Raw genomic sequence first — 24,571 nt, 5'->3', positions numbered from 1 at the left:
AAATACGATGATGAGTCAAAAAAGAATCTACATGTCTCTCATTTCCTCCTGTTTCCACAGAATATGAAAACATAATTCAATAGTTTAGGGGTATTTTTATAATTCACAGAGATACTGTTTGAAATGTTTCAATACTGGTGTTATAAACAATGAGTTTTACAACCAATGGCCAAACAAACATTTGATACTTCACATTAAGAATATAAAAATGTTTTTCTTTTAAACTCCTTTCTCTAAGAAAAAAATCCAAGCTTCCCAGATGCATCAGGACTTAGTTTCACATCGCCTTAACTGAAAGCAGCTGCACAAGAACTTTGCCTGAATAAAGTGTACATGCGTATGTATTAACAAAAATATGATTTAAATCAAGAAATACAGTGGCTTCAAAATTTTGCCCATCAGTCCACATCCAACATGTTTTCAAAACTGAAATCTCTCATTTACAAAAGTATTTACACCCTTAATTCAGTATTTTGCAGATGCCACTTTAATTTGTCAGGAATTATTAAATTCATTTAAATTAATTAATAATTCAATTAATAATTTAATTAATTTATATTAAATTACTGAGAAATAAATAAATAAATGCCAAATAAATGAATAGATACAGTTTCTTCTTTGGTAAGTCTCTACAAGCTTTGCTCACCTCGATTTGGGCAGTTTGTCTAATTTCTCAGACAGATTGGATGGGAAGTGTCTGTGAGTCACCGTCTTGTGGTCTCTGCACAGATGTTCTTTGTTGTGGCTGGACCTCTCAAGCACAGTCGGAGACTTGTCCTGCAGCTTCTCCAACACTGAGTTGGTGGTATTCTTTTGGACGGTGTCCTGTTGAAAAGTGAACCGTCGCTGCTGTCTCATCTCAGGTTGTTTACACTCTGCAGCACGTTTTCTTCAAGGATCTCTCTGTGTTTGGCCTCATTCATCCTTCCTCCATTCTCACGCTTCTCAGCAGCAGGGTCTTCCTGTCCCTGGAATATGCGCACTGACATGTCGCCAAAGTTGTACCAGTGTAAGATCAAGTGGCAAGAAATAACATAAGATGCACTGTAATGGAGAATTTTATTCATTCGGCCCAGCGTTTAGTTGAATGTTTAATGTAATATGTATGCTTGGAAGTGTTTTAAATCGATTGGTACACCCATGTTTAGTTATAAAAAGTTCATGTTTATATTCTGGCCAGACAAGAAAAGAGTCTGAAAATCTGTTTCTAACTTAATTTATCTTGTGGGTCACTTTGAACAACATGATGGATGTAATTTTTTCTTTTACATAATACAAACATTAAAATTTAATACGTCTCAGTGTTTCAAACCGCGCAGAGTGCACAACACATCTCCATGGCAACAACCTGTTAACATCTCTTTGCTGCAGCCTGGGATGTATGCCATTAAAACTGCCTGTGAGTTTAACTCAGCTGCATACTCATGACGCATGTGAAGAGTCGAGCCTTTGATCCGGATCTGCAGGTTGGCTCCCAGTCGCCATCGGAGGAGGAAACTAAAATGCCCAACAATTGATTCATCAGTAACTTATTCAAAAATGTTCAGACAAATGTGTCTTTTCAAAAAACAAAGTGGTTACACATAGAAGTGTTTAGTAAAGTGGACAAAGATTTATTAGCTCTTGACCAGTGGCCGGTGGTAATGAGTCCTGTTAGCTAATATTGTTTACAACATTAAAAGACAAAAGCAAAACATTAAAGAAAAAAATTGAACCTGTTTAGTTTTTCTGTTCAATCACAGCAGAAAAGACCAAAGTCGACCATTCATCTGTCTGCCAGTTGCTTATTTATGAAGACAATGCATTTTTACAAACTGATTTTAATCAGACGTGAGTGTTCACAAGTTACACGAGCTTAAAGAGGACCAGTCAAGCATATATACAATATAGATAATACACTTAATAATATAAAAGTAATAAAACAAAATATAAAACAAATATCACCTCATGAACTTGCAGCATTTGGAATCCAGTATTTCTGATGAAGTAATAAAAACAAGCCTTTACATATTCAGAAAGTAAAACTATTTTTTTTAAATAGAAAACAATTGCACTCCTTTGTACATTCATAAAGCTGACAATATATATATATATATATATATATATATATATATAAAAAAAAAAATCAGATGAGCTTTACTTGCCAGCAGTCCAGAGCAAACCAACAAACAAAAGGAAAACTGTAGAAAATACATGTATTTCATTATGAAACCAAATCCTTCCTCTCAAACAGCGAGAAAGCAACAACAATAACAACACAACATCTGCCAGCCCATCTTCCATAAAATAGTGTGCTATTTACATCTTAAATATTTTCTCTTTTTTTCACAGACTCCGGTCAAAAAGTTTCCAGGAAACATTTTTTTTTTTTACTTTTTGTTTAGGTCTGCCTGAAGTACACAGATGTGTGATAGTGTTTTTCTTTATTTTAAGGCTTATCAGATTCATTACTGCAGACAGGTACTGTACACTCGGGGTGAAGTTATGAGCATCCCTTATTACATCATATAATCAAAACCTTCTTACTCTGGCATAGAAAAATCAAAGACAGGAAGAAGAATTTATCTTCCCATCTTGCCTTTATGACAAAATACCTCTAGGCTCCATGTGCATAGCTTGATACCATTTGGTGATATCTTAAAGACCTGACATTATCATGTGGCCCCTGTCTGTTACTCTTTCACATACATTTATCCCCCTGTTCACTTCGTTTTTACGCGTTTGTGTGTCGACTTTTTGACAATGTATTAGTGTCTTTCCTATTTGTACCTCCCATTTCCTTATTCATTTAATGGCTTATGAGCCTTAAAACACAACTCATCCTGAAGCATATTGACAAACATCTTCTCATACATCTTGTGTGTGGAGGTGGCTCCTATGATGCGGCTGATCTTTTTCAGGCCTTTCAGCAGATAGCGTGGCGCCCCCTGGCTGCGCAGCACCCTCAGACTGTGAGACAGACCTTTGGCTAGATCCAGCTCGTAGTTTGCTGTCTTCCAGAGGTGAAGAAGCTCCAGGATGTACTGTCTGGGCAGGCAGGTGGAGACCACGGCCCGGACGTCCTCCTGCTTTACTTTCACCCCTGGCAGGCTGTGGGTGACCTTCAGGAGGTCATCCAGGGTCAGGTTCTTCAGGCCGTTGCAGCGGGAGACCTTCCTCTCACAGTGATTCACACCTGGAGGGACGGGATACAAAAACATTAATATACAATTGCAGGGCTTGAAATAAGAATTGGCTAAAACTATAATGTGCAGATTTTGTTTGTACCTTGAATGATGCCGTACAGCTTGTCCTGGTCTTTGTTCTGCTCCCTCCACAGTCGCAGCAGGTGGTGGACCTGCTGCTGAGGAGAGCAGGCCTTCTTCAGCCTCTCCAGGCTCTTACGATCCACCCTCCGCCCCGGAAGACTCTCCATCAGCCGCTCCAGGGGCACCGAGGACAGTCGCAGCGAAGCTAGATTCTGGAAGACTGCCTCCTCACACAGGGTCACATCTTTAAAAACAGTTTTAGATTTTTAAATTATTATAACATTAAATGAAATATGATAATGTAGATAGACATAGTCCATGAAAGAAATTATGAAACAAACTGGTGAAGCTGCGGGACTTCTGAAAGCTTAAAGCAAGAGGAAATCTCAAGAGCAATCTTACAAATAAAAAGTTATCAGTCCAGCGCACGTTGAGGTTTTGTTGCATCAGTCGTACTTGTTGTGGTATGACCAGCAGCTTATGGTGGCATATGTTAGCTAATGAAAGCAAACTTTAAATAGATATTGCTGCATAACTGACCCTACTGAGTCAGTTCACTGATGTAATGACACTTTTACCACTTTCCAGCATTGGTCATTTGTGGCCACAGTGAGTGCAAAAACTACATAGTCTCACTTAAATCCTCTGACTGTGGCTTTATTACATGAGGATGAGAGGGAAATGGGGATGAAGAGGTAAATGTGCTCTTGAGGTTTTTTTCAGCAAATTCAATTATAAGCTTAGTGGGTGGTAGCTTCACATTATGCAATTGAACTCATGACCAGTTCTGCTCAAATTCATTCTCCACAGAGGTTTCATTCATGGGACACAGGTGACATTCAGACTAGATTCTGATTGTGTGGTTTGGTCTCCAGGTCCCATCAGCCTGTTATATGTCTGGATTTGTTTATGTGTGTTTGCGTGTGTGTGTGTATAGTGTTGACTTGTAATGTGACCACAACAGAAACAAGGATTTCCTCTTTCTGTTCCCCATTGACGGCACAGAACCACTATTGACATGAGTGTGACCAGCAAAACCAAACTGAGCCTGTCTGTGTTCCTCTGCACCAAAGTGATTATAGCTGCATGACCTACTGAAGTGAACTGATTTGAGCTGTCATGAAATGTGCTGCACTATCCTGCCGGTTTGCACCAGACATACGCCTATCGTATTTCATCAGTATGTGTCACACATTTCTGCAAGCCAAGATCTCACAAGCTTTCCTTATAAGGTAGAAGCATTTTTGTGAAGAGTAGCATTTTCTTTTCTTTTCTCTTTTTTTTTGAAATCAGAGAAACCTTAGCCGTACCTGCTCCCATTACAGACAATCTGACACCAGTTTTATATCCAGGGCAGCCAAAGCTGAAGATTATATGATTGTGACTGTCCTACAAGTGCAAAACATTTCTGCATTCATGTATGTGTGAAAATATTTTTTGATTGACTTGCAAGAACAGGAGGGACACTAGTAAACATGAAAAAAATGTGAATTGAAACCGAGGTTGGTGCAGTATTATTGAGTTTAATGTTAGGAGGATATTAGTTTTGTTTCTCTGATGTCTGGATGTTGTAAGTGTGGTTTGGTCAATAATTGACGTTGACATCCCCGTGGTTATAACAAAATCACGTAGCTTTGGGAATCCCAACTGTTCCAGGATTTGCTGCAGGCAGCCTGTGGTTGTGTAGTTAACAGGAAGACAATTTGTTGATGAATGTGTGATGAGAGCCTCACCCTCCCAGAGGGACACCAGTGTGCGCTGCACAGTACGCATGAGTGTGCCCGGGTCTGTGCATCTGCATGTGTGTTCCTCTGTGACTGTGGTTTCTCAGCTCCTTGGAAGTCAGCGTCATATCTGAAGCTTGTCCTCCAAAATGAATTGTCAGCGGCTGTCATAGTTAAAGTCTGAGTAACAAAGACTAACCAGCTCGTCTCTCATCTCATTTCGCCTTGACTCAGTTTCCTCTGTTATTGCAGCTTGAGGATGTGATAGTTAAAAAAGTAATTGACCCATCATGGGTCATTATGACATTAGTGCTTCAAACACCCCATTCAACCCTTTACTTTGGCTTTTCGCTCTTGTGTTGGTTTTCAGGCACGCAAAAATTTGGAAAAGAATGGAATCTGGACGACAAACCTGACCGAGGAAATTCCCTGCATTCAGGAATGAAAATGACCACATGTCTGACGTAATTCTCTTCTGGTTGATTTTAAATTGTTGACAATTGAGGTTTACTCAGAATCATAATCACGTGTGTGTGTGTGTGTGTGTGCGTGTGTGTGTGTGTGTGTGTGTGTGTGCGTGTGTATGTGTTGTGCACACACTGTACAAATGATATCTACCCTGATTCCAGCCTGCTTTTGAAAACCTATTAGAGATTAAGTCTCACTGCAGTATAGTGTGTTCTCACCAGTGTGGCACAAAGTGTGATGCTGAGAGCACTCCAGTGTTGCCGTCTTGTCCTGACATTGGCTGTCTGAAGTGGACGTGCCCCATCTCAGTGTCTTCTGGCCCAAATCAGAGCAATTAGTGTGTGGTTGACACGGCTCGGTGGAGGAGCCGCCGGTGGAGAAATGACCAGCGGGACATTGCTCACAAAGAGTGTCACTCACGGGTGTACCTGGCGGAGATACACACAGTATGTTGGTATATTAATTTTATGAATGAAAACATTATTTTGAGAGAGTTTATACAGTTAAAAGACAATGTGTAATTTTAAACTGTGAGAAAACACTCAATTGCAAATTTTTCTGATTTTTACTATCATCAGTTTCATCTTACGCATCAAAGCATTTTTCAGTGTGAACATGATGTGCACAGTTCAGCCCATGAACCAAGGTTCCAAGAACTAAAACCACAGCGACATGTGACAACCCATCATGAAGACAGATGACTGTGTGATTATGAGAATGACTCACACTGGTCTTATTCACTACACACAAAACTTCCTCAATTTCTATATCTATATTTCATTTTCACACTTTTCACATTTCAAACACACTGTTTTAGCTAGAATATTATGTGCAATACTTCATATTATATGTATAATTCTATCAAAATATAAATGCATTAAAAAGTATGACAATAAAATGTCAATCTAAATTGACTAAGAGGAAAGAAATGTGCAATAATCTTATCACATTATAAAATATGTAATAATAAAGTAATAATATAATTTGCAAATAATATCTGAAACAAATTATCAATCATATCACTCATTATGTACCTTTCATTATTGATTTATGTGTTTAATTGACCATAACTAGATGTAATAATGTGACCTATTTATCTAACCCAGAAAATTATGACACCCTGCAAAATTTTAACAAATCTACAGTGATACTATATTATGTTATTCAGAAGTTACCATGACACCTTTACAGTAAACCACGATAGCTTCTGGTACATGACCCAAGGCACACATGACGATATGACAGCCAGTTCATGGCTCACATCCTCATTTTTATTCTTATTGCTGAAGTATAGAAGTGAAAGCCTTGTGGGAGGATGAGCTACGCCTATATCAGATTTAACCTTTGACTAATTTCCCGCTATCAGGGCACAATGTGCTCTTTCTTGAAAACATTTCACCATTTAGCTTTAATGCATGAAACCACCAGCTGATATGCATAAAGCAAACTGCAAACTGCATGTTTCCTGCACCACTGATGACAAAGCATGTACAATACAGGTCTGAGAATGTGTTAGCGTATATGCAATATGGTTTCATATGCTAGCGTGAGTCTTTTTTTTTTGTTTTGTTTTTTCTAAGAATTTCCGCTGTCTGTGCAAAATCAGCTCGTTAGCACTTCACCATCATAAGAAATAGGTTTGGATGTAATTTAAAGCAGTCGCACTAGCTGTACTGTCTACACAATGAGGGGTATATTAATTAACTAAACTGACTGCAATTAAATGCATATTTTAAAAAAAACATCTAAACATAAAGAAGAGCTGAAAGTCAGTTAGTCGATTAATTAACTACTTTAATTAGACTGAGAAAAATATTTAGCAACTAATCAGTGTCTCAGCTGTAGTGACTTGCTTTGTTTTTCCATCTTATGAAATATTAAACCTTATAATAGCTTGATGAATCTGGTATCCCTGGTCAAATTGCACCTACTTATAGCATTTTCTTATTATTGTCACATCGCATTGAGGTCTAGTTATGGTTTTGTCCTGTCTCCGTGTTTTGTTTTGTCATTTCCTGTTTTAGTTTGAAAAGTTACTCTCCTCTCGTTTCAGGTCACTTGCCCTTCCTCATGCGTCTCGGTCTGATTGCCCTCTGAGTGTTTTCACCTGTTGCCCTTGCCCAGTGTTTGAATAGTCTGTGTCTCCCTTTGTCTTGTGCCAGTGTGTTTCGTCTGCGTGCGTGCACCCCATCTCTTTCTCACAGCCCTTGTCACAGTGTTCCTGAAGTTTTGTGTTCTTCTTCCTCCAAGAGAGAGTTTTGAGTTGTAAGTTTATATCCTAGTTTAGTTTCATAGTTAAGGATTTCATAGCCTTTTGTTTCCTCCGTGTGGAGTGATCTTTTGTTTACTTACCTTTTATAGAGTAGAGCCTCCAGTTTGCTGGAGAGTTTTTTTTAGTTACAGATAATGTTTAATAGCCCATTGTGTTTTCCTCCTTTAGTGGAGTGATTATTATTTTGATATTTTTCATAGCCTCATGTATAGCGAGGCCTAGGTTTATAGCCTATTTATTTCTCCACTTGGAGGCCCTCTGAAGAGCCAATAAAAACAGTCAATTAAACCCTGCATCTGTGTCCTGAGTCCTTGCCTGGTCGTGACAATTATCTGTCATTTTTCAATCTGTTGTCTAATTTATTTTCATATTATGTGTTTTAGACTTTTTTTTAAATCTGTTTTTGCACTGTTTTGTCTGACAACTTTTTATGGTGTTGTCTAAGCCAGGTCAAAACAGGTTTCCAACCTCAATGGGACTTACCTGGTTAAGTAAAAATGTAATATATAAAAACAAATTTAAAAAATATATTTCGATTTCTCTGACAAATCAAGCTCTTTGATGTCATTACAGGGTTTTAGGGAATATTGATGGGCACCTAAAATTTTACAGACCAAACAGTCAATCAGTCAAGAAAATAACCACAAGATGAATCAATAGTAACTGTTGCAGGCCTCATAATAAAGGAAAGACATTACTTGTATTATTCAATTCCATAAATTATTGTTTCTTTCTTATATACCGTGTTACCCTGTGTCTTTCCTAGCTGCTACTGCTCAATAAACTCAGTTTCCAAAAACAGTTAAACCAGCTAGAAAGACTTAAAAATCCAAAAAGAGACAGAATCAAAACTAGAAACTGCCAAACCAATAGATCAAGGACTGGAGTCATGAAAGGCATGTGTTGTCGGGAGACTGAACCATGGGTTTTCTAACATCCTGTGGTTTAAAGGTTTAAACCGCAACTCAAGGCATTACATAATAAGTCCTTCAGCTTCAAAAAGGGGAATCCCCTGAACTGCTGTCTCATGTCTGCAGTTTCAGTACTTTCAAGTCCAATCATAGACTGATGTTAGAGGAATTTATGGGAAATGTTGTGTCATCTTTGAGCAGTGTCAGTGCTACAGGGGTCACATAATAACCAGCATCCATGGAAATATGTTGTTTCATCTATGCAGATTTTGGTCTCAGGTCTAAGATGAAGTCATGAAAGAGCGGTGCCAGTTCGTGCTGTGATTCCAGTAGAAATATCAGATTCTGTTCACTGGAATGTTGGAATTCAGCAACAGCCTGTCTTTATGTTGCCCACAATCACTAGTGACGCACGCAGGAGAAAATCTGCAAGGAATATCAGGTCAGATATATCCACCATGATAATGACATCCTTGGTTGCGCCTGGTTTAATAACTAGCTAAGATTGCATTTTGTGCTGTATTGTGAGGGAAAATGGAAAAAAAAAAATGTAATGACTGACACTGATGTTGACACCACAACAGATGCAGATGTGGCGAGAACCCTTTGGAATGACCTGGTTTTCTGCATGAATTAGTCATAAAATTTGATCCGATCATCATCTTAGTCACAAATGTACAGAAGCAGTGTCACCAAGCTAATATCACACAATCAATCCAAATCTTTTGAGTCTTTGCTGAACACACTCATTAAACATTCACAGTGCTGGTGGAAAAAGTAAGTGAGCCCTTGGATTTAAAAACTGGTCAAACCTCTTTTGGCAGCAATAATCACAAACCTGCACAATGTTCAGGAGGGATTTTTGGCCTGTTCTTCCTATAGAGCTTTTTCAGCTCAGTTATTTTCTTAGGATGTCTGGTGTGAGCAGCTCCACTTCAAATGGTGGACTTTCATTCTCCAGTGGATTTAATTTCATGCTTATGGTCACTGTCCTCTGGCATCACCCAACTTCTACCGACTTTCAGCAGGGGGACAGCCACCCTGAAGATGTCCTGTAAGACACCTTAATAAACGTGGGAAATTAATATTTTCCTTGATGATGGGGAGCTGTTTAGGTCTAAATCATGATGCTCCCTCGATCCTGCCTCACCTTTGGGATGATATTTTCATGTTAGTATGTAATGCCTTTCTATACCATAGAGCTGCATGTTCTTCCCAAACAAGTCAGCCTTAGTTTCATCAGTCTGTAAAACATTTTCCCAGGAGTGTTGTGGAGTGTCAAGCTGCTCTTTGGCAAACCTCAGGGGCACAGTAATGTTTTTTTTTTTGGCTACATCTGTGGTGCCCATGGCAGGACAACATGCTCCATACAACCATGCACCATAATTTGGATATGGTAGACTAATGAAGAGAGATGTTAACCAGCTCCAATAATTATTTTAAGACTTTAAGTGTTGTTGGATGTTTCTTGTTATATCATTCTGCGTTGTGCTTTTGGAGTTATCTTAGCTGGACGTACACTTCTAGGGAGAGTAGCCACATTTCCATTTATAGACACATTGTCTGACTGTGGCCTGATGAATATCTAAAGATCTGAGATGACTCTGTAACCCTCTCAGCTTTATGCAAATCATCAGTTCTTGATCATCCTGATGTCTTTGTTGTGAGGACTGGTTCACATCAGCAGTTTCTTGTGAAGACCAAACTCAAAATGTCAAAGTGTCTTTAACCCACACATCAAATCTTGTTTCATTGATTAGATTCTAGGTTTGATAACTCCTGACTCCATTCAACTTTTGTTGATGCCATTAGCCGAGGGGTTCACATAAGACAAAAGTCTACACTGTGAGTGTTTTAATAATGTTTTCAATATGGACAAAGACAATACAAAGATTTATGTGCTATTTGTTAAAATTGATTTTGTTTATAATTGTAGTTTGATTGCGGATCCAACGAAGGTCGATTTATACATGAACAGAGTTCATTCCAAAGGGTTCACTTACTTTGTCTTTCCACTGTAATTGAGTTCTGAAGTGATGATCTGCTGCTGTTTCAGATCTTGATATGAAATTGTTCACACAATGACTTAAAAGAAATCTCTATGGTAGACAGTATATATGAGTCTGTTCAGGTTGAACCCGGTTTCAGAGAAATCTAAGAGGAAGCTCAGCTTCAGTAATGTAGGGGAAAGGTAATGCCATTTAATTGAGACAAAACAAACTGATCAGTGTCTTTAACATTTCCTCTTTAATTATGCTGTAAAATATTCATAATGATGTACGAAGAGGAACAAGTGATAAAGCACTTTGGAGGAAATGTCATTTTCTCTTGCTGATTTTAAAACAGCTGGAGATAAGACAGACCAGTCATCCTTTTTAACTGACAGATAATGTATATAACATCATAATCAAACACCTCTACAGTATATCACCATCACTGTTATAAACACCTGCTGGCTTCTGCAGACAGTAACAGGAAGATAAGCTAAACTTTTTTTTACAATTTTAGGATTGATTTTGGCTTCGTTTAATGCTGACAACTGCTGCAGAACATTTTGACAGTATAGTATTATCTCAGGTAGAAGCCACAAAAGATATTAGGATCAACAGATTCATGTCAAATGTGAAGGGTGCTCACATTACTAATATGTAATATGTAATAAAAACAAACATGAATTAGTCAACTTCCTTAACTCAGATAAACTCCCCCTAAATTAATCAAAACTGAGAAATAAAAGCCACGTACATACGGAGCTATGAGGAAGTAAGGCCTGGACTCCATGGAAAATCACATTAAATCATTCAGATTCATTTGACACAAATTGCACGCAGGTGAAATAAATTAAATATTAATCTCCCATGTGATTGTATCCCATGACTGCATGGGATACAATCATATGGGAGATGGGATGCATCATCTTTTTGTCTTTGGACCAAGATCCAGAAGAAAGTGACAAAGAGAAAGTGACATTGTGGCCATACAACATAATAGACAAAGTATATATGCGATTTTGGTTGTGTGTGTGTGTGTGTGTGTGTGTGTGTGTGTGTGTGTGCGCGCTAATAAAAGAAAGAAAGAATTTCAACAGACAGACAAAGAGCCAGAGTCAAGCTTGGAAAAGAGATGTCTGCATCTGGAACACATCTGATTCACAGACGGAGTGGATGGCGAAAGAGACAGAGGGGCTTCCAGTGATAGGAGGAGACAGGGCAGCTCAATGTGAAAGAGTGATCTCTAACTGATGTGTGTCTTTGCATTGGCAGCGTGAGGGTTCCTTCCAGACATGCCGGTCCAGCGTATTTGGAATTGAATTGATTTGAGAGAGTGGAAGAGTAAAGCAGTCGAGAAGATTAAAGGAAAGACAAAATAAACAACTTTGGGTTTCTACTGAAAATACTATAAACGTATACAGTACATACTGAACTGTATATAGATGTGTACACATGGTCACACTCATACTCACGGATCCACATGTATCCCCATAAACACATACACACGGACTGCACTTTTCTCACATTAAAGAGCTGAACTAAACTGAACTAAAGCAGTTGAGGCTGTCTGCTGACTGAATTCCTAATTTTCTCTGGTGAGGTACAGATACCTACTGTTATTCATTGGTTTTCTGATTTAAATCTAATTTATACGCTGAACGGATGGACAGAAAACCCACAATATAACCGGGTGTCTCCTTTATTAGATATATGTAAAACAAAAGCAATCTGCCATCACAAGTGACTTTACATAATAATAATAATAATCTTAACGTTCATCTGAGTCTTACCTAAAGCTGTCACTCCGTAGCCAGGTGGACAGGTGCTGTGTGTGATGCAGAACTCCACCACTAGGTGGAAACCTGGAGCACACTCACACAGCTGGTCATGGGTGCTGTTACAGTTCTGCTTCACTAACTGCTTCTCTTTACACACCTGAGGACAGCAAACACAGAGGGGCACCGTCAGACGCTACAAACCTACTGACACTGATGGGTGCTGCTACATTTACACAATAGCATACAGAGGAGCACATTATTGATATGTACATATGTGCACAGGAAACATGGTAATGTAAGACGTGCTGCTTCACAAGCTGCCTCCCGTAACTTATAGTTAAGATACATCAGAGCAGTCTGGTCCATAGAGACAGAGGAGGTTTCTCCTCCACTGTCTTTCAGGGAGATCAAAATATTTAAAAGAGTAACTGGTTGAAATAAACATTTAACAAATCTCAGTATCATTTAGAAAATAATTTTCTTCTTTGGAAAAAGTCTGATATCGAAATTCTGATTGATATGCTTCAATAGTGACACCTGCAGGACAGGACAGAGGGGAGAGAGCAGTCTGTGAAGTGATGGTGGGGGACAGAGGAGGATAGACTCCTGCTGTCCCTCTTAGGGAAGTATTTCTTATATCAATTTAATGTAATTATTCTTTTATGCTCATCTGTGATTGGCCAAAACACGTAAAACAATGCTCCAACAGAGGACGTCCTCCCTAACCAGTCCACAACCAGAATCTCTCTACCACTGTATTTTATGTGATTGTGACAAACTGGTGGTGAAGTGATAGATTCATACAGAAGGAGCATCTTAGAAAATAAATTATAACAGGTCCATTGCAAAACATGTAAATTGAATATACAATGTAATTTAGAGTCCAAAATTCCTCCGTTCAGATTTCCCTTTCTCTTTTTTTATCAAGTAGTAGCAATAGCTACTTGCGTTAACCAATGTAACAGTTAGCTTGTAGTAGCAGCTCTGAAGATTTGGACTGTGGCGTGGCAGTGGCAGAACAACGCCAGGGATCGGATGGAGAGCTCTGCACTGATGTCGCAGCCTCAGGCCTTGCTGCCTCGCTGGAGACGTGTGGTGGCTCGACGACATGCTGCTGCACTCTGCTCCCTGGATCCCAGTAAGGGTGACGGACTGCTGCACAGGCTGCACGGCGTGGAGGATGTTCAAGTGAGTCAAGTGAGTTTTACATGATCCAAAGAAGCCAGCCAGCCTTTATCTCTGTCTTGCTCTTGATAGACCGGACGCAACAACCGGCCTCACAGCAGCTATAAGGATAATCTCTCAACATATAAAGTGGAGTGGAAACCTCCCACAGACTGAAGGACTCCTAACACACTTCATTTTTGCTTTGTTTTTAACAATTCCAGATTTTAATGATTTATGTTTTTCCCTTTTAATTTAGGGTGTTGTGTAAAATTCCCACTTTAACCTATTGGGTGCTGTGTCACCCCTCGTTGGACTGACAGGCTTCTGGTGATATATTAGGCACACTACACCCAGTTCATTCACATCCAGAGTCCACAGTGATTGTTCTTAAGAAATCTTGCAAACCATTGTTTTACTGCTTACTTTTTACTTCAGCCAACTAGCGTAAAATAACATGACACTGTGGGTTGGTTTTCCTCATGTCCTCCCCAATTTTTTGAGCCCCCAGCTGCCATTGAGATACATATAGTATCTTAAAAAATGATAGCACACTAGCACAGAATATAAAAACACCTCAAGGAGACCATAACAATAGTGGCCGTATTACATAATTTATCCAGAGTGGCAGAGAGGAAAACATCTAAACTCTGGGGGAAGATCACTCTACCACAATGAGCACATTCAGACTTTACTTTTAGAAACAACAACTGAAGTGGAAACGCTGGTTTCAAAAAATGACAGATGCTGTACCAAAATGTAAACAAACAGTATGGTCATGCATCTAAGGAAAAGACACCAGAAAAACCACAAAGGAGTAGCATAAAGGACAAGCCGTAGGATGAAAACATTAACTTTAGCAGAGTTCCTGACCATGATATGCTGCAAGTTCAGATTTGGCTGATTCACTCAAGTATGAGTAGATACACAATGGAGATACAGAAACTGGTGTTTTCTCATGAGAACTACAGTCACACCGCTTAAAGTGCACAGTGCCTCAATCAGAAATGCAGCTTAGGGGCCTGTTAAGATGAAAAACAGAGAATTAAATATTAAGATGATGTGTAAACATTTTGGCCCTTATACATACCGAGGTGCAGTATTGGCACGTATCGCCCCAGTGCCAGCTCTCAGCAAAATGCCTCTCAGGACAGGGCTGACACTCTGTAGGTGTGTCAGCGGTGCAGTGTTGCTTCACGGCTGTGCCAGGAGGACACTGGTCACACAGAAGGAGGTCAGACGTCACGGGGTCGCGATACTGGTACTTCGGCGGTATGGCCTGCTGCTGGAAGGCCCAGGAAAGAGAAGCTGTGAAGAGCTGTAACAGAGGGAAAGTAGCACTGAGTCAACAGCAGTGACAAAGTCTCTAATAAAAACCCATCTCGTGCACAGCTCCTCTTTGGCTAAAGGTTCAGATATTTTTATATTTTGGAGCACTCGCCAACCCAAAGCTTCCAGTAAGTGAGAGTTGAAAGAAAGGTCAGCGCTGTAAAGTTGAAGCTCCTGGTGGACACGCAGTGCTAAAGTGATTTCCTCTGCTTTGGAGAGTGAAGTTCAGTGAGTCGCGGGAGAAATTCAGAAGCAGTTTCATGGACACAGATTACTGCACAGGTCCAACCTTTCAAACGGTAATGACGGTAAAATTTTAATCTTTGTACATTTGCTGACTGTTTATGTTCCTGAAATCATAATCATTACTTTACTAAATGCTCTGAGCATGATTTTATCCTGACTATTAGCCCTGATTAGGGTTTCGGATTTATTTTCTTGCACTTTTGGCATATTGTCCTGACATTTTAACGGTTTTCCAAAGCTTTTAAACAAATTCAGATGTTTCAGTCATGCCAGCATTCTGCTCATATTAAATTAAAATTTAATAGCCTATGACACAGGATTGTAGACATTAATTGTTCAGCCCTGTGTTCTCTGACCTCACCAGTGATCTACTCATGTCAGCAGCTCTGTAAGATAGGCTGCTTTGTAGCTGAAAAGCATCTGAAGTGATTCCAGGGTGATCTACAGCAGTTAAATAACGCCCTGGAGCAAGAGCAGACCACACCCATATATCTTTTTCCCCCCTAAAAGCAACCCATCCGAATGGACGCATTGTACAGTGGGTGGCTGCTGGCGAGAGTCTGAGACGGACATATGTAGCTATTTCCTCAAAAACAAGCCCATGTATCATCGCCTGAGCAGAAACTTTGGCCTAACCTAAAATCTAAGATATCAGTTGGTGCACATGTTTGACTTGTAGCCATGCAGCTGGTCGAGGCCACATGCAGACCAGATGTCACACAACAGGCCCCTTCCACCCTGAAGGCCCTCAGCCATTGGCTCTGTGGACTTTCCCGTTGGCCAGGATACATCCTCGCTGCTTGGACAAACTAACAATAGGCCGTCCTTGCATTGTGTGTGTGTGTGTGTGTGTGTTTATGCGTGTATGTGGTTTTCTGCTTTCCACCATCTTTGTTTGTGCATCTTCAAAAACAAACAAATCCATACAACAAACAACTAACTACAAAACATTCATGCATGTGCGTGTAGGAGTGCACGCATGCAGGAATGAGTGTGTTGCTGCATATTTGCGTGTGCGTGTGTGCGCGCGCATATATATATCATTGTTCATTTCCAATTACTGTCTTCCTCAGTGTTGGTCTGTTTGCTCTGTGGTCTCCTCTCCTGGCTGCTGTTCATAAAGAGAACTGTTGGAGGTTACTGGGCTTTCCCCATTCACCACCAGAATACATAACACACCACTGACCTCCTTCCTGTGTGTGTGTGTATTTGTCTTCATCCCATTTACCTTAAGTACATAACTTGCCACAACAAAACACTGTCTACTAGAGTAAGTGTACGAGTGTGTGAAACAAAAGAATAAATCATTCCAAAGAGTGTTATTTTCAGTGTGTGTGTGTGTGTGTGTGCACACGTGAGGTTGTGCATCTTTCATTCATTACAAAATACCACAGAAACCTTTTCATCAAAAAGGTGTGTGAGAGAGACACCATCTGCCATATTGATCTTATCTGCTGTTCATGTAGATGTGTAACTGTATTTGTGTGTTCTCCCCTCATGATTTATGACACTATACATATATGCCTATATATTTACAGTACATCAGCCTGAAATGATGCAAAACATGAAGAAGAAAAAAAATGTGTGGGTTCACTTTGAATCCTTCTATTTTTGTTTCCTTTTGCAATGGAGGTCATTGAAAAAGAAAAAGTAAAAATAGATGAATGGGTTTCACACACCATAATAGAAACCCAAGCTTCAAACAGCCCGGCGAACGCAGCGGTTTTCCCGGCAAAACCTATCGACCTCTGAGCACAACATTTGGTAGAAGGCTTTCAGGGTACCGCCACTTGCTGTGCAGTACCCTGACTGCATGTGTTTGTTTGTAGTATGGGTGGCCCCAGCGGGAATCAAACCCATAATCATAGTCTTGCTCTTCAAATTAAGAGGCGTATGTACACACTATTAAGCCGTGAGACCACATCCAATCAATTCAGAAACATCAGGAGGGTGGAGTGCACTGAGGGTCCGACAGAGGGTCACCTGGGTTTTAGTTCGAGTCAGGATGAGTTTACTGGCTGAACTGGAGCCTCCTCTGTCATCAGAGCCAATGAGCCCGTGCACATGTGGAAGGGGTCAGGTTCGTACTGTTTTTCAAACCCTTCATACAGCACAGTAGTTTGGCAGACTATATATATTAAAGGAAAAGAGTAAGAACAGTAATGTATGTTGAAAAAAATCAAAGCACAAAGGACATATACGTGCTCATGGATGTTTATGTTAATAAATCAGATAAATCCCTTTCAAACGATTAAAAACATATATGTCCGGTGCAACCTTTGCTGCTTCTCATTCATTCTTTTATTTTTCCTGATTTCATGCGCCATTAAACCCGTGCAACAAAATAAATGAGACTCACTGCTAAAATAATAATGAAAAATAGAAAAAAAGTAGAAGTCATCACTAGTGAGGCATGTGAGCTCACACTGAATACCATTGTAGTCTGGAACCAATTAGCTTCTACTTTCTACACCTCGTTTTGAGGAGGATATTCAACAGACATGACCCATTTCTAGTGGCTTTTACTTGAATAATGTCCGATAAACTGTCCACACTGGGTGACTGAGTCAAATCTAGATTTTAAATCTAAGATTATATGACATACACATAAAAAAAATTTCCACTGAAAAACCTTGGAAATGTTTAATTTCTTTCGTTAACTGGTCATGTCACACTCTTCCGAAACAGCCAGCACATTGGCCTTCTGCTACAGAAGACGAGACAAACTGTCAACTTTTTAAGAATGAACTAATTGGGAAGATATCCTTTGGCGTGCAAGAGTTCATCTATCAGCAGCTAAAAGAGATATTGAACTTTTCACCCTCCTTGTCGCCTTAGAAGCTGCCATCTGACGACATCACGGACGACCACTGGAAACCCAAATTACACAGCAGCTAGGGGCCACTGACAGCCATAATTATACTGTTAGCATCATCAGAGCAGAGCTCAGCGAGAGTCATATCCTACATGGAGCACAGCCAGCTGAGAGGAAAGGATGGATGAAAGTATGAAGGTAATGATACAGTCTTACCTTCCCTAAGCAGCTGCCGTGAAGAGTCCCTTGAGCAAGACACAGCAGCTGTTATGTAAATGATTGTAACTGATGAGAGCAGGATGTGAAGCAGCTTGTTGGAAAAAGCGGGATCACTCAGTCGCCATTTCCCAGACAAATAATGGTTCAAATAAAAACACTACATATTTACACTGGTCAAATCATCTTCATCTTCATCTGATATACTTTTCTTATGCCAACAATCCCAGTAAATCCCATTTGAGGTACAACTTGTGTTTATGCAGGGCAAAGACAATTTTTTTTTTTTACTAGTTCTTTAAGAAAGAACATATACACAAGGCCATGCTGTATCGGGGAGATGGATTACGCTTCCCACAACAGGCAGCACACACGAGACACAGTGAGAACTCTTTGACGGCTGCTTCCCCACTCTGTTTTTATCTATAGAAACATACTTTGACCAAAATATTTAATATGGTTTTGATTGTAATAATTCCTTAAATAATGCCAAGCCTTTGGCTTAGGAGGGGTTTTGCTTTTCTATGTCCTGTAAGTTGTCAAAAATAACATAATAACGATAATCTGCAGTAATGTGTTATGACGGCTTTGTATTTTGGTGACACAGGCTCAACTGCATTTGAGCGCTGCATGACAGATGGACTGTAGTGGCATAAGCACAGAGTTCAGACACCTGACGAAAATAGTCTCAAAAATAATCACAACTGCTTTCCATATGAGCTCGTAAAGATAGCAGCGTCTGCAGATAAGGGGTGATATGTGCTCATTCATTTTACACATCTGTGAAAACATATTGAATTAATTAATAAATATAAGTTAGAGCTACAATTCTTTCAAATGTGTTCAAAAAATTGGACATGTAACTCGATGACAGTGTCTTATCTTTGGCAAATATATTTTGATTTGTTCTTATGTGATACAAAAGGTAAATAGATAAATATGACACAATCAGTTAGGGCAGGAAAAGAAAAGTAAAAAAAACTACTGAATGTAATTCAGTAAATCACAATTACCTTTTGAAATAGTAAACATGCCTTCCCTCCTGTTTGGCAGTGGAAGCTTTGAAAAATGCATCCAGAGGAAATTAGCCAGAGTATTTAGCTAACTTCCAGCAGACGGGGGTTGAGGCTCAGGGGTTACACTGAATGTGCAGCACAGTGAAATTCAAAGAAAGAGGAGAATCAGAGCTTGGCTTGCCTGAGGTCAGCTTTAAATTCATGGCATGAGGAGAAGAGCCATGGCACAAAGGGACCAAACCACACTACACCAGCTCATCCACCAGGCACATGGCTTCAGTTAACTTTTGAACGCAGGTGGTCTGAGGGGGGATTCCAACTGTGCATGTGTGTGAGTGCGTGTGTGTGTGTGCATGTGTGTGTGCGTTCATATGAAGATGGACTATGATCTGTTTTCAGTCATACACAGACAGATAAGACATCTATCATTAAACGGTTATTGAAAATTCAAAGCTATTACAATAATGCAGTGTTAATTAAGTATATATATGTTCAATAATGCACCTCACACACTCCTCCCATTATCTATATAACAGTGCTTCTGATTTTGAATTTGCTGCTAAAATGATCAATGATCTTAATGATTAAACTGAATTGAGTCTGAATTTATGTGCGTGAACAATATGAAACATGACCTGAAAATTTAAAACATTTTAATGCTGTTTGGTCATTTAACTAACTCCAGACAATATATTTCAAACAAAGCTGAATTTGCAAAAACATTTTTCGATTCTATTTTCTGATGAATAATCAATATGTCATGTCAATTAGAGATGAAATGTTGATTAATTGGCCTTAATGAGAAGTGTTCTCTGGCTCGAGCTTCTTAATTGTGATACTTTCTCATTCCCTTTGTTTTCTAAGACATTAAACTCAGTATGTTTCGTTTCTGGGCTGTTGGTCGGACAAAACAAGAACCCCGAATGTGTCCACTTTCCTGACATTTTATAAACCAAATGATTATTCAGTTACTAGAGAAAATAATCATAGGTTGCAGTCCTAATGTCGATTTTGAAAAGAAGAAAGATATTTTAGTTGTCCTCCTTTTGTCCAGAAACTCAGACCAGCAACTCTTGAAACAAATATAGAAAAATCATCCAGTGTCATATGAGTCCAATCAGTAGAGGAATGTAACTCAAGTTCTGGACTTAAGTATATTTTATGATGCTCCATTACACTTCAGAGGGAAATGCTTTTTACTCCACTACATTTATTTGACAGCTAACTACCACTTACTTTACAGATTAAGAGAAAAAGAAAGAAAACATGTGATAAGATTATAAAATACAATGTAATGTTTAAGATTAAAGCAGTGGTTTCAAATCTGTTTGGTTTGTGACCCCTGACAGAAAAGGTAGTGTCTATCCGGGGCTTTTGGTCACATTTAAGATGCCTAGCAGTTGATAGCAATTCCACCTTAAACTTTTTGGGTGGTTTCAGTTTGAAGCCCAAAGATATAAAATTATCCAATATTTAAAAAAAAAGCAAATATCAAAAAATGAATAAAAGTTTGTGCAACTTTTCATCTTTGCTACGCCATGAATCATCTCAAAAACCCTTCAGATTTATCTTGTGACACAAGCGCCCTGGTTGGGAACCACTGGACAAAACTAAACTTAAAAACTTCAATAAACCCATTTACTTCAGTAAGATTTTAAATGCATTTAGTTTTACTTGTGATGGAGTGTTTTTACAGCATGTATGTATGTATGCATTGAAACTTTTAAAGTGAATGATCTTGATATGGGTATGGAAAGAAAAAATAAAACAGTAGCTGCATTTATTTGGAATAGTTTACACATTTAAGCAGGAAGATTTATATTTTCTGGCTGTCAAGATTTTAAGCAAAATAAATCAAACTCCCCTCATGCTCTTGCATATCTAGTGTCAGATAAACATTCATCAGAGACATTTGCATCACATCAGTTATGCTGTTTTTAATATGACATAAAACAAAGATGAAGGCCTGTGTGCGACCATGACACTAATACAACAGTTGTATCTCTTTTGCCTACTCTCTTTCTGCTCTTTGTGTCTCTTAATCACACAAACACATGCCCGCCCACACACACACACACACACACACACACACACACACACACACACACACACACATCTGCTATCAATACTGTTGAATGAAAAGGGGAAGTTAGGTGTGCGGAAGTAGCTTCCAGAGGTAATCGTTGCTTTCTGAATAAACGTTTGTACTTGTTTGTTTAAAACATGTTGATCCTGTACCTTTACACACCCTCTGTATGTACCCTCACTTCCTCACCCTTTCTCCAGTGTTTGTCTACAAAAAATAAAATGAAAAGAAAGAAAGAAAGAAAAGAAAAGAAATCATGTCGAGTCTGGCCAAGCGACCTCTCCGTAGCTTTGCCTATCTGCGTGTGAACCTGGTGCTAGGTTTGGGGAAGTTGGCAGCTGATGCCAACGGCCACAACAGAGAGTAAAGGAGAGGAGACATAAAGATAAAGACTGCCCCGATAAGAGATAGTACATACCTCGCTCTTCCACCACACATAACGTGAAATATGTCAACAAAAACCCAAACAAAAATCAGCCTGGTATCACCAAATGGCATATGAATAAGTTTCCCAGGTCATTTCACATGTTATCGTTATGCATATGTAGCTTTTCATGTGTCACTTCACATCATATAATTTTTCTACTGAGTCCAAGCCCAAACCCATCACTTAAAAGACCGAAATAACACGTGAAAAGATTGAAATGCACGCGAAATATTCTTAAAAGTGGCGTACTATTTATATTCCATCCCATGATGTCATGTAGGTTTTCAGCAGACAGGACAACCACATGTTTCAGGAGGGTGCAGGGGAACAGGAAGAGCACACAGGTGTATGAGGTGCATTTCCCACAGTGACCTGTAGACAAAACAATGTTTTGGACACAAAATTGTCTCTTTAATATAGACTTACTTACAGACTGACTGAGCGGCTGGGTGTCTGACAAGTAGGAAAACAGACGCAAAAGGTTTGGGAGACCCAGAGCTGTGCAGATGGACTTATTGGCTAGATGTTGACAGTCAGGACTGACTGACTGGTTGGACGACTGACTCACTAGTTGGCGAAATAGATGCTTGTGCGGTGAGCCAAATAACTGTCTGACTAACTGAATGAAGGATAAACATAAGCGCACTACGTCAGAACACAATTGTAACAACAAAATATTTGCCTATTTTAGGTCAATGGAAGAGTACAGACAGCGGAAATACTCTGCATGGATCGTGACATATTAAATAATGGAAGAAAGCACATGTCAACACACACATTCAGTTATATTTCACCGCCTTCTACACCTACTTAAAACAACACATGTTAACTGACCATGCACCTCACAAAATCTCTCTCTGTCTCACACACACACACACACACACACACATACACATACACACGCACACGCACAGGCACACACAGGTACGGGGGCAAACACACATGTAGCCCACTAGGCTAGATAGTGGGTCCAGTGTTACATAGCTATCGCGTACAATCTCTTTCTGGCCTGATACACATCTGTACGTGAACATATGCAAAACCCGCAAAGGCCCCAACACAGCCCAACATGCAAAACACACCAAATGAAATAACTGCTCTGTGCCCCGGAGGCACACATTTAAAAACCGCCAGAGAGGCGTTGTAGAGCAAATTAGTGTGAAGACGGACCTACATTGAACACCACCTACTGGCAACACACCGCATGTCTCTATTTTGACAGTGTAAAGTTTCATTCCTTTCAAACATGCTATAGGAAATGTGACCCATAGTCAACTTCCATTCATTGATTTGAATCATAGATCTTGTTTGTTGGTCCCTTTTGTGGGCGCTGAGTGAATAAGAAGGTGGGCAGAGCTTCAGCTCCATTCATCATCAAAGGCAAACAACCTCCATTATAAACAAAGTATGATTTATTTCAAAGACTGAATTTTCCTTTAAAAGATCTCACAATCATTTAGCACTAGGAAACATACTACATTTGATACTCGCTGTCATTAGTGCTATAAACCCACAGAAGCTGGACACAAACACCACAAAACATTGTATTATCTCATGCAACAGCTACACAAATTACATCTTCAGTGGTTAAAGTTGAAACAGCTTCAACATAAACTAAATATTACCTGCACAAGCTTGTGTTGCAGGGCTGCTATATGAAACTGTATTACATTGTCAGGTGTTATTTTGTCCACACCCTCTGCCTAGTAAATATTCATGTCAGCCCTCACAAACTAGGTTTGGGTGCATTTGCCCTCCGTTCCCTGCTGGTATTTCACAGCAAGAAAATCTACCCCAGTGAGGGAGGTGTCATGATCCCAGTGTCATGCAAATATACTACACAAATACTGTAGCCTGATATAGTGGAGGGATTTTATTTTTAGATTTTAGATGAGTCACACATGCATGCCATGTAAAACAGGTATAATGTATAAGGAAAACGGTCTGAGTATGTACTCAAGTAGCCTGATGCTCGCAATGGTATAAACCTGTAAGAGATCGTTTCCTCAAAACCAGTGATGGAGAAAACAAGCTGCCACCAAAACATCTGATAACTGGCTGTTATGCACACTGATTATTATCATTATCGTTATTATCATTGTCCCCCTGTAATAAATTAGTCATCATCAAACTACCTGCACAGGCTGTACAGAGGGAGACATGCCATGCGAATACTTTGCTTTTTTCTGTTTTATTCTCTACTGTGAATAAATCTGAACTAAGGCGACTGCCCGTAGCTACCAAAACTGACTCAACACGCGTGTGTGTAGAGCAATAATAATCCACGTCTCGCAAGAATTCCACCGAAAGAAATAACTTAAAGAGTATGAAATGCGAGTCCTTCAGTAAGTAAGTGTCAGATCAGATCAGCGAAGCATGTAGAAGAGCAGCAGACAGATACTCTGGTTACTCACCACTATCAGTTTCATGGCGGGGTTGGATTTCACAATCCGAGCGCTCATCTCCTCTGCGTAAAAGTGAACTGCGGTGTGATTGGGGTCTCCATCACAGATCGGTACTTATACGGTACACAGAGAGAGAGGGAGAGAGGGACAGAAAGGGAGAGAGAGAGAGAGAGAGAGAGAGAGAGAGAGAGAGAGAGAGAGAGAGAGAGAGAGAGAGCATGTGCCCACCCACCTAGCTGTTATCCAGTGCACAGCCCTCTCTCTGTCTGCCCATGTTTCTCCCTCGCCCTGCAGTCCTAAAAATAAACCGTTGCATCCTCAGGAGTTGCGTTGTTGCGATGATTACGCGAAGTAGTGAATCGTGTGGGCAACATGCAGAGGAAACAAAGCAGGGTCTGAAAAACAGCATCCAGTGAGCAGATCAGATGAGGGGGGGGGGACCCATTCATGGATTCAATCAGATGAAATCTACTTT

The 24,571-nt window shown here is 39.7% G+C and overlaps 1 protein-coding gene across 1 annotated transcript; it reads right to left on the bottom strand.

Moving 5' to 3' along the window:
* Positions 1-1,590: 1,590 nt before the first annotated feature.
* LOC111657192 (tumor necrosis factor receptor superfamily member 11B) lies at positions 1,591-24,304 on the bottom strand. Its single transcript, XM_023409277.2, has 6 exons — positions 24,106-24,304; positions 14,647-14,874; positions 12,405-12,549; positions 5,659-5,868; positions 3,268-3,492; positions 1,591-3,175 (listed from the first exon to the last, which is right to left on the bottom strand). Exons 1-6 carry the CDS (start codon positions 24,151-24,153, stop codon positions 2,781-2,783), a joined length of 1,251 nt encoding a protein of 416 aa, XP_023265045.1. The 5' UTR covers positions 24,154-24,304; the 3' UTR covers positions 1,591-2,780.
* Between the last annotated feature and the right edge of the window lie 267 nt (positions 24,305-24,571).

Source organism: Seriola lalandi, unplaced genomic scaffold (assembly GCF_002814215.2).
Source record: "Seriola lalandi dorsalis isolate HSWRI2012SDOR001 ecotype SW California unplaced genomic scaffold, Sedor1 jcf7180002054387, whole genome shotgun sequence".
Classification (NCBI taxonomy): domain Eukaryota; kingdom Metazoa; phylum Chordata; class Actinopteri; order Carangiformes; family Carangidae; genus Seriola; species Seriola lalandi.
This window is presented reverse-complemented; position numbering and strand designations above follow the sequence as displayed.